Genomic DNA, 11853 nt, shown 5'->3' with positions numbered 1-11853 from the left:
TTTGATACATAAACATAATACATAAACTTTATAATAACAAAAAAAATAGCTATCAAAATTTAATAAAAATTTTACGATTATTGAAACTACCTTGTAATTTCTTTCCATATGTTGTATCTCGTGATTTTGTTGATTTCCCCACACCGCTGGTCTGTTATAGCCGTTACTTCCGGAATGCTGTTGATCCCATCCAGAAATCGTGCTAATCGGCCTCTGCTGTCTTAGCTCAGGATCCGTAATATTGTCGGATCTTTGTCGCTCGTAATGCTCGTACATTTGAGCAAACTGAAGTTTGAATTCTTCGTAGGATACCTGTACAAAAAAAACCGTAAAAGAATATTTAAATGTTTCAAGTCAATAATATCTCAAAAACTTACCTTAGAATGTACAATGGCTAACGTATCAACCCATACACGCCAGCCTCCGTATTCATGTTTGATAGCATGATGAAGAAGCATGCGAAATAAGGAGTACACCATGTCGGATATCTTCTGTTCTTCCGTATTTTTAGGATGGATATAAGCCATGGCGATAAGCCATTCTTGCCATACAGACATTTGCAAAACCGTTCGCCGATTTTCTCGATTATTGTTGCAGAGCAGCGTCATGTCCGAGAGGAATAATTTTTTCACTTCTAGCAATTGTTCCGTTTGTTTTGATTGTCGAACTAATGTCGCGACCACCTTCAGGATCACTAAAACGTAAAGAATTTTAACAGATTAATACGGAAAAAATATATTTTTTTTATTGCTTACATGATTATAAATCAATTACATACTCGGATTCTCTAAACGATAGTGGGATTCAGGTTCAGGATGTCTAGCATACAATATTTGTTGGCTAATGTGCTCGGTCATAATCTGAAATTAAAATTAAAATAAAAATTTTCATATATAAATGCTTTTTTAATTAAAAAAAATGTAATGAGTGAATACCTCGTATAAAACATTATACGTCGGCAATGAAAGCGTTTCCTCGTTCAATAAGAGTCTTTCAGCCAATAACGTATACAGATTATGCGGGCTCATAACATCGTATTTTCTTCTGTGTGCATTATATAGGAATATTAAATTTCTTAAAAATATGTTTTAATCATAAATATAAATAATCTATAAGATTGTTTACTTGTGTGTACTGCGACTGAGGAAGAATCCTAGCAGTTTTAACGCTTGCAGACGTATCAGCTGGCTTTCAGCTGCTAAGAGTTTGAAAATGGTTCGTACGCCTTGTTTCACGTCAAATGCGGGTACCATCGATGATGGATGTTCCGACATCAAAGATATGAGCATTTGTAAGACGTCGTGCAAATTTTCATCCTAAAAATTTCGTCACGAAATTTGAGAAACATCCCTTTCATATTATCATTTTGCATGATTACATCATTCTTTATAAAATTACCTCGTGCATTGTTGTCAGATAATTAAGAATGCTCTGTAATTCGTCGTCTTTCACCCCGTTACCAATCATTATCAATTGTTTCAAAAATAATAAGATATAAGAACGAATTGTAAGAATGTCTTTTTGTTGCGGCCGCGGTCCATCTATGAAAAATTTATTGATATAAAATGTGATTTTATTTTCTATGCGTTAAGAATAAAAAATAAGCATCGCCGATATTATTTATATATAATCAGATATATAATATAATAACGTACCGAGTCCTTTTGGTGTTATTCCACTCTTAGCTCGAGGATTAGCTACCCAGTAATAATATTTCAGTGTGTGCACCGTTTGTAAAACTGTCGACACACGTCTCACATTGGAATATATTTGCGTGTCGCTAAGAAATTCTGTGGCCAAGTACGAGTAAAGCCGTGTTTGTACTGGCGCTGGCGTATATATCCATAGAGCAGGATTAAAAAGAACATGATCCAGTAGCTGCCATGTTAGGAATGAAAAATAAAACAACTACATCACCATGGATCTGCCTGTTCTTCGGACACACCAATCTAGCCGACTTTTGTATTATCTCTATACCTTACGCTATTATCTTGATATTTTAATCTAGCATAATTTAGCGCGATTAAGTTGTCCAAGGTATTGATCCAGACGATAAAATAAAATGTTACTTCAGATGTACGTATGTATTTTTGCACAAAAGTTTTTACGATATTTTTGATTCTAAATTATTATGTTCAACTTTAATAATCTGTGTAAATATATATATGAGTAAAAGAGATATCAAAAATATATTTGAGTATTTTGTATAGAGTTTAATTGTAGCTGTATGGAGAAATAATAAACGCAGACATGAATTATTAAGCTTATGATTGAAAGCGATATGCAGATGGCATTTCTGTTACATAACAACAACAATTATCAAAAGAATCATAGTTGAGATGATATAGAACGTCACGAGTGCAGATAGATGTTCGTGCATGTATATATATATTTTTTTTTCTCATTTCGTTTAATCTAATCAAATATAATTACGCACGCGAAGCAAAGTTATATTATTTTTTGATAATAAAATCTTAAAAATTGCAACGCATGCATACAAATTATTATTGCAATCAATGCATAAAAAAATATATTAATTATGCAATGCATAAAAATTCAATATTTAAATCTTTAACAGAAAATGCAAACAAAAAAATAGAATTTTCTACAAGAATCTTTTGATCAAAATATCTACACTTTCATATGTCCGCCACGCTGCACGGCACGCGCGAGATTGACCGCAAAACTTGAAAGCGCAGATATTTCGATCGAAAGATTCTTGTAGAAAATTCTATTTTTTTTGTTCTTTGTTAAAGATTTAAATATTAAATTTTTATGCATTGCATAATTAATTAGTATATCTTTATGCATGCATTGCAATTTTTATGCATGCGTTGCAATTTTTGAAATTTTATTATTAAAGAATAATATAATTTCGCTTTGAGCGTGTAATTATATTCGATTAGATTAAACGAAATAAGAAAAAAGAAAATATATATATATATATAAAAAGAGAGATATACAATCGGATGAAATTTTGAGGAATAATATTAAAAAACATAAATTTGGGGTTGTACAGTGCATATATGAACTTGTACACATTTCGAAAGTTGGATAATACCATCAAATTTGTATAATTAATAACGTAATTATCATAGAAAAAGTGCGTAGAAAAAAACGCATCATTTTATATTAAATTGCACAAACACAAATTATAAATGTGTATTAAACTGTGATTGGTATTTGAAAAATAGAATTAATTTTAGAAAACTTATGACAATCAAAAATAATATGTCGTGTAACAGGAGTTTGATAATAGTGCATATTTGAAGACAGAGAAATGCATAATCAATTTTATGATAGCAAAATAAAAATTATAAATTTTGAAGTAAAAGCGACATATTATGAACAAAATACTTTGTGTAGCCACTTTTTTCAAATCAGAAAGCTTAAAAGTCGGTAGATTGCATGCGATCCGAAGTTTGATTAATATAATAACGGTCGAAGAAGGTGAATGGGCATGCTCAACAGGCTTGTTGACAATTTGTTGAGAGAGTATCGGGGGGGTACATAACAAAATGCATATTAAAAACACATATATTATTACGGATATATAGGATATCTACATTTAAATAGGAGTGTAATGAAAGCATGGAAGCTATTACATGACATAGCATAGACAAGACAAATTAATAGACTAGAATGCAGTAATATTGATTTATATCTGTTGTAAATTTAATATAATCCATGCTTTTGTTTAAATAAAATATAGATATATAAAGCTAACGCAAATTATATAAAAATAAAAAATATAGCTAACTATGCATGGATAAAGATTTTAAATTACATAAAAGTCAACTATCTAAAATCAACTAATCATTAAATATGATATATTATGGGACACTTATTTTCTGTAATGATTCTATTTAAATAAATTGACTGTTCGAATACGACTAAATAACACAATATTTTCTAATCTTCACAATAATTAATATCCTTTCTTTACCAATAATTTTTTATCTGATTTTCTAATCTACGTAGAAAATGTTTTTTTATAATCTATTTTTTATATCGCGAATAATTTCATATTTCTTTTCAATCTTTCTAAATCTATATATGTAAGCATCTTATAGTACTTCTATAGCTAAGATAATTGCAAAAATAGGAAAAATGTATCAAAATTATATTTAGGAAATTTAGTATATCCTTATATTTTCGAATTAATATGAGCAAAGATAAGATGCTATTATCTTAATTATAACTCTATATCTATATATCTGTAGAGCTATTATTAACTATATTTATCAAAATATGTACATTAATACATCTGACAGAATATAACAGATAATAATTTATTAATTAATAGATCGGTACCTGTTTCAATAGTAGATCGCTGTTTGCGCTGAGACATGTCACTAAATGTTTCGTGAGCTCCAAGAAGGATGCAAGGACTTCCGTCGTAAGATGATCTCGACTCGCTTTCTGTAGCATGAAACTTATTACTAGAAATCCCCTGTTTTGTACCATGTGTTGTTGAACCGTTTGAGAACTCTCTACCAAGTCGCAAATAAAGCCGAGTAATTTTGAACTGAAAAATAAGATCGACATTTCTCGTTAATACCTTTTGTTTAAACACGTGGCTTCTTGAAGCGACAACGATTAATTACGAAACTCACCATAACGTAGGATCGCGTTTAACGTCATTCGGTGCTATGCAGTCATAAGGCATATCCAGTTGTGAGAATAATGGGAACAATACTTGAATACCACCTATCGAATTTAGCGTGCTGTGAATCGAGTGTGTTATGACTGCCTTGACATCCTGAAAATCAAAATAACAATTTTTGTGCGTTACATCTAGAATTTATTCTACACGTGTTGTTCAAATACAGAAAGTAAAGCCGCATAAATTATTAAAAAAATAAGAAACGCATTTAACTATATATGATCTGAACGCTAAATCTCTATTCTCTAAATCAGAAATAACAGTAATAAACTATACCTGTAACATTAGAGCATGTGGTGTATGTACAAAATAGGAGACGTTGCCTTTCGGTGCACTCTGTAGACAAAGCTGCGAATCTGTTGCTACTGGATTGTACATGAACACAATTGCATTCGACAGTTTTCCATCATAAAGTACCTGAAATATTACATATAAAATAAAAAATGAACATAATTTTTAATCTTTCTAAAAATTTTCAAAATATTACATTATATTGTAAATATTTTACAAAATATAACATCAACAACTACTAAATCAGTTCGATCTTACCAACATATAAATATCTCAAATTTTTCTAACTACATAATAATATACACAGAAAAGACACATACATATCTTGCTTGAAAATAATAATCAATAATTCAACTGCAGATTATATTGCTACTTACTACTATTTCTTCTTATCTCAAAAAATCAGATCGTATAAGAAAATTTATACGGTATATAAAATCAAAGCGATGCTTACAAAAAAGTTTATTTTTTGCAAAAAATGACATTCGCTGATTAGAGAAGATAAGCATTTAGCAACGAAAACAAATATTATGCACAAATATATACATTACTCATAAATAACATTACTCATAAATATATACATTAATAATATACCAGGCATAATACAAAGTTTATGATTATAATACCGATTTTTCCAAGTCCAAATAATGTAAAACAAAATATAATAAACTCAGTCGCAATAGTCGAAAGAAAATGTGGTCGTAATTGAGTAATTACCTCAGGTGAACTCGAACGCAGTAACAGAATAATTAACAAAGTACAAATCATATATTAACGAGAAAATAAAATCAAAATGCTTACAATTTGCATACTTAGGTCCACCATGCTCGTAGAGAGATCCTGCTCACTCACCCTTTTATGATTGTCGGGCAGATTCAGGTAGCACTCGTTGTCGAAACGAAACTGGCTCTGTGCACGGATCGCAAAAAAAAACGACGATAAAATTCATCCCATAAATATATGAAGTTTGTGATTGAAGATTTATACAAGTATATCTGGCGTCCTAAATATATTCATCCTATACCGACAATATACATATACCATAAATATATCCAGCTACCTTATATCCCGGCCCTAGTCTATGCATCGCGCATATCTGATGCGTCGTCAGCGCTTCGCTGAATAAGTATATTGCACTCATTTGTCCACAAAACACGCGCTCCTCGTCCAATTCGGGAGTTGCTCCGATGTAGCACTTATCGAAAGGCTGTAAAACAAGATTTTTCTTCTTTTCAAATCGGCGAGAGGGGAATATCGAATACTCGGGAGGACCGAAAATATTTGCAGGCACTCACGTCATTTGTCGAAACATGCCATGTCATTTCTGTACTCGACGCCAACTGACCATTAACCAGACATTTAATTTCACTCTTTGTCCATCTATTGTATATATACACTACCGCGATCATATACCACTGCGAAATAAAGAAATTTAGAGGATAGAAAAATTTTTTCTGCGTATCAGAACGTGCTAGATACAGCTTCTTAGAAAGCATCATGTCTAATAAAGCTATTAGTTCACCTTTCGTGGTTGAAATTCGTATTTGACACAATGTTGGAAGCCCTTGCCTTTTATTTTCATAGACGTCAGGACTAAGCAGTTGCCTACGAAATGTGCAGAGTATCCTACTCCCTTGCTTGTTTTAAAACTAAAATATATAATGAGAAAGCATTATATTATTTTCCTTGCGTGATAAAACTATTTTACTTGTAATTTCTCTCATTGTTCTTGCATCTTTTCTTTTGATATAAAACAACACAATTAATGTAAAAAGATAGCAAAAATTATGTATATATAACAAGAATGAATTATTTTTAAGCAAAATTGGAGGAAAGCGTAAAATAATTCAAAAAATGTCAGCATTGTTTTCTTTGAAATTGTGTGCAAACAAAATCACACTTAATGAATTCAGTTTGAATCTTTGTTTTCTTCGAACTCGAGAAACATAGGTGATTCTTTAAGGTTACTTTTTTCCACCTGAAGAGAGTGCTTGTGTAAGGGTGCTTGATGTAAGAGTACTTACCAGTAGAGGTACGGTTTTTCTCGTTCGATATTAACAGAGTTGATAGGATCTAGGCGGAACCATGTGGTGAAGGTAAATCCATTCTCATGTGGCCACTTTGCAAGAGGCGGCAAGACAATTGCCTGCGGAAAACGTGAAACGATTGTCATCAGATTATAAAAGAAAATATTTTTTTTTGCAAAATATCGAATATTAAATAAATATCGTCGTTTCAATAATTTCCAATTTTTTATGATTATTTATTTGTACTGTTGTTTCTGGTTCGACGATATATTTTATATAGAAATAATAAAAATAAATATGTCTATATAAATGCACATTAAAAGTTACGTTATACAAAAAATATTTCAACTCCAGTTTTAATTTCTAATTCTATTTTTTCTATAATATAAATATTAATTGCACAAACATTATTATATATTCTACTTCTATATTAAAATAATATAACTGTATGTGGAATAAATAATTATTTTAGAACATGATTACTGTATATAAAATAAAGAGCAGAATTATAACAGTGCTCGTAATATATTTCTATGTTCAATAGCGGTTTTTTATATTTTATTATACATTTCTCTTTTTAGAATATGGTTGATTAAATAGGAATAAAACAAAGAAAAGAAAAAAAAAGGGAGATAAGAGATGTTATTACATTATAAAATTACATTATTATTAATAATGATATTAGCAATAAATCTATATTGTTATTTAAATTGAAAAACATTCGGGGATATTGTAACAAGCGTATATTACTTGATCGTGTATGCGGTAATGATGTTCAGGAAAGTTCCTTGTCGTGATTGATTTCGAAAATGTAAGTTGGCAGCGGAATCTTGCGGGAAAGGGTAAATTCTTTTATCGGAACTTTGATCGAGTTTAAAATCGAACGACGTCCTTTGGGATGTCGTAAAGTAAGAAGTATCTGTCCTAAAGTAAAGGCGAACAAGAAAAGAAACCAACTTACCGACCCCTTCCTACCGGGGAAACTGAAAAATACATCGGGCCCATTTCGCTGTGGCATCTGGCGCAGGACATTTAACAATTTCGCCGAATGCCGTGGCTATACGAAATATATAAATGTATTATTTGACAGTAATCTTATCGTATCTGATATATTGATCGTAATGTACTGAATATATTTTTACGATATAATATTTATCCAAATTTTTTTCATTACACAATTTGCAAAAACAGTCTTAAAATTTCTTACCCACTTTCCTTTAACAGCTTTCATAGCGCCGAACAAAAGTTTTAATTCTTTCACCGTTATACTGTAGCTTGCTAGCACTCCCAGCATATCGATTAATAAATCTGTCGTAATACACAAAAATATAATTAAAAATATATTTTTTGCATTATCAAAAGATATACTTAGATAAAAGTAGCAAAACTTTCTCTTCATAGTGATATGTAATTAGTATTGTGCGTAGAATACAGAAATCTCTGTTAAAATAGCTTTGTCATGCTTTGAGAAACTAAATTATTTTAGCTGCTTATCACCGATAATATGATGCCAAACTTAATTTGAAGTATATACTTACCGGCGACAACAGTTTCCGCACGAGATAATCGATGCAGAACATGTTCTATGAGACTCACATCCGTACACGCTTGTAAGTTTCTGACACTTTTTCTCAGGATCGCGATAAAGACGCTCCATATCTCGGCCTGCAACAAAAATGTCGCATAAAAAATTATTTATTTGCATTTATGATACCTAATAGTTAATAATATAAAATTTTATAAAAATTATATATATATATGTATACACTAGCGGATCCTGACGTTGATAATGGGGGGGGGGGTTGCAAAATTATTTTAATTAATATTTTTGGTTTCATGATTAGCTTTTATTCCAGGATCAACGACGTCGATAGCTCTTTAATGTTTGTTTTTCTTTATTTATATTTTTTAAACAAATTCAGCAAAACTGTTTCTTTTCATTTGCAAGGGGGGGGGTTACCCCCCCTCAGGATCCACCAGTGTATGTATATATATATATTATATAATTTTGATAATAGAAAATAATATTTTACATTCTTTCTGTTATAATAACTTTTGTTATAATAGAAAAAGTGTAATATACAAAACTTTTTAGATTGCTATACATTTTTGTATTATTAAATGTATAACATGAAAATTGCCCAAATGGAATTTCATTGTGCATAATTGTGTTACCATCATAAATCGCCTGCTAAAGTCATATAATGGCCAGATAATAGCAGAATGTTAATTAAAAGGTTGCGTACTTATTATTATTCGCTTGTTTGTACAAAAATGTGCTTTTATTTAACGTAATCAATTTTGTTAGTACCAATTTCTAATTTTTCTTTTATTATAATTATATTATTTATAATTTTAATAAAAATTATATTATACTATTTATAAGAATTATATATTACTTATATGTGCTCGTGGGCACGCGCGCGTGAGTAAGAAATTATATTTTATTTATAAAAAATTAATTTAACAATATTTTTACGCTATTTAAGAAATAATTTTATGAAGAAATTAATTTATTTCTACTGTTTTCGATATAGTGCAGTAATTATCGAAAAAGATTTTAGCAGCGTTCTTTTAATTACTTATATACATTATGCAATTTTATTCTTTCAAATACTCATTTATCAAAATTAATTGAAATTTATTTAATTTAAATTTATAATATTTTATTTTAATTTTTTACATATAAAATCATTTTCTATATAAATAAGTTTGTATTATCGTATATTTTTATAATTATGCCACTTTAATATCGTTCATTCGATCCGATTCAATTAATCGAATTGTATAAATAGAAAATCGAGTTATATCTTTGTTATAGATAATGGTTTGTCAATTATGTCCAAGCAAAAACTATCTGAAGGGTTTCTCCAAGCCAAGTAAAGTGGTAGTCGCCCGAAGCGAATAAAGGATGGCTTAATAAAACCGCATACTCATCCCGTTAAGAAAAAGTTAATGCTTTAAAGAGGTTTTTTGTAAGCAATTGCGAATAATTCACTTGGACATTTCAAAACAAGACAAAGATTCTCCCACGGAAAGTGTTATTTAATACGGTCAAATAACCGGTTCTCATTCATACATATATACACATAGAACGCTGAAGAACGATAAACCCAAAAAGCCGCAGATTATATTAGTAAAACCAACGAGTAACTATTTCAATATACAGACAACGTATATTCGGCATGTTTATACGGCCTAGACTCAACTTCTAATGGTTTTGCAACAGTTTATCTTCAAATTATTATACTTCTCCGAATAGGAGCGAACGACCGCACACTATACCGAGATCGAACGCAGTTCGTCTACCCGCGTAATCCCTTGCTGATATGCAAGGTAGGCCACGAAGCGAGATAACTACGGGTACGGGGTAACCGCCGAATAGCGGAGAAATCCCGAAAATGCCGCTGAAATTCCACCAGTCGGAATTTCGGCCCCGCGAACTGGAGTTTTAGCGAGGAGAAGTTATGGGCATTCGGATAATTCCGGAGTAATGATCTCGCGGCTATACACCTTGTCGGCTTTACTACATCGGAGTTGCGGATGAATCCGCCGAAGCGCGGGCAAAAAAAGGCTACAGAGGGAAGAAGAAAGGAAAGAGGAGTGAGAGAGAGTCGTCCTGAGTAATGTCGTGGAAGCTTTCAACTGTCGCTCGACGGTGATAAATTGCCCTGAATCGCGAGAGCAGTAGTTAGTCAAGTTGATCTTCGGAGCTGAGTAAGTGGGTATCTCTCGTCTCTCCGCGCTAAAGAATTCTGCTTATCTGTCCTCTTGGATGTTGCATTTCGAGACAGTGCCGCGAACGTTTTCCTTGCTATAATATTAATATCGGCTTTGCAACGCTATTTTATACGGAGGACTGCTCATCCTCGAGAAAAATATATTTTCACTGACAATTTGCAGTCGTATGATGATATTTCAATATATGTATATTTTTATATTCGACAAAGTTTAAAATCGAGATCAATAGAAATTAATTTTTCCAGTCTTTCAAAATAATATAACTCTGGACACAATCAACGAGTCCGGCATTGTTGCGGTGAATATCTGATAGCTGGCGAATTAGCAGCAACTGTTATTCCGCTGCACGTTAATATTATTGTTATTAATTCGTAGTGCATGTGGATGTCGACTATTTCGCGATATAACGGATACGCGAGCATCGTACTACGTAGAGAATTGTGGGTGCAATGCGTTAATACACCGACATATACATATACATAGTTGCTTTGACGAATCACCAGGCGCAGCGTTAAATAAATGCGCCTTCTCGCTTGTCATTTTTTATGCAGACGTTAATTGGTTGGCTTTCGTCTCTCTTTCTCTCTTGACTACGGTAATGAAATGATAAATGACTAGTCGTGCGAACTGATACACTCGATTTGTCCGCCTATATGCTCGGAAAAGTCTGCCGGGCGCTAAAGTGTGATAGATGTGAGAAAAGAAAACAATTTAATTCACGCTGCGTGACGCTGTTAGATAATGACACATTTGTAAAACGATGAATTATGTATGTGTATTATGTGTGGGGATTACTAGCAAAACAAATATTTTGAATGATACATGAAACTTGTAAATTTGCCTGTTAATATGCACAAATTAATTAGAAGAATCGGAATTGAAAATAGATTCATTTGATTTGCGTAGCAATTGTAATCTATGTATCTGGTTACATTACTGTTTATATATGACTACCATGCCTTTATATATATATATATATATATATATATATATATATATATATATACACATTTATTTTTAACAATTCAATGACATATTTACGTATTTTTCCGAAAAAAACGTCAGTCTAAAAATAAATGGCAATAACAGCAAAAATAATATTTTAATTTGAGCAGCACATCGTCTCGA

General features: G+C 31.4%; 1 protein-coding gene across 10 annotated transcripts in view; it reads right to left on the bottom strand.

Moving 5' to 3' along the window:
- Rg (A kinase anchor protein rugose) overlaps positions 1-11853 on the bottom strand; it is a 185724-nt gene that overhangs the window by 81013 nt on the left and 92858 nt on the right. For 5 of the 10 annotated variants that reach the window (XM_083036504.1, XM_083036507.1, XM_083036511.1 and 2 more), the window contains 18 exons: positions 8523-8649; positions 8192-8292; positions 7946-8041; positions 6982-7103; positions 6480-6606; positions 6253-6372; positions 6018-6164; positions 5759-5866; positions 4943-5083; positions 4617-4762; positions 4315-4528; positions 1656-1908; positions 1399-1541; positions 1126-1316; positions 936-1044; positions 779-860; positions 378-694; positions 91-312 (listed from right to left, as the gene is read on the bottom strand). In XM_083036504.1, the coding sequence (XP_082892630.1) occupies positions 91-312; positions 378-694; positions 779-860; positions 936-1044; positions 1126-1316; positions 1399-1541; positions 1656-1908; positions 4315-4528; positions 4617-4762; positions 4943-5083; positions 5759-5866; positions 6018-6164; positions 6253-6372; positions 6480-6606; positions 6982-7103; positions 7946-8041; positions 8192-8292; positions 8523-8649 (2766 nt within the window). The remainder of the gene's footprint in view (positions 1-90; positions 313-377; positions 695-778; positions 861-935; positions 1045-1125; positions 1317-1398; positions 1542-1655; positions 1909-4314; positions 4529-4616; positions 4763-4942; positions 5084-5758; positions 5867-6017; positions 6165-6252; positions 6373-6479; positions 6607-6981; positions 7104-7945; positions 8042-8191; positions 8293-8522; positions 8650-11853) is intronic. The other 5 variants (XM_083036510.1, XM_083036514.1, XM_083036506.1 and 2 more) reach the window with 4 other exon arrangements.

Source organism: Prenolepis imparis, unplaced genomic scaffold (assembly GCF_030444845.1).
Source record: "Prenolepis imparis isolate NDT839.2.m4 unplaced genomic scaffold, iyPreImpa1.0 SCAF_4, whole genome shotgun sequence".
In the NCBI taxonomy this organism is placed as follows: Eukaryota; Metazoa; Arthropoda; class Insecta; order Hymenoptera; family Formicidae; genus Prenolepis; species Prenolepis imparis.
This window is presented reverse-complemented; position numbering and strand designations above follow the sequence as displayed.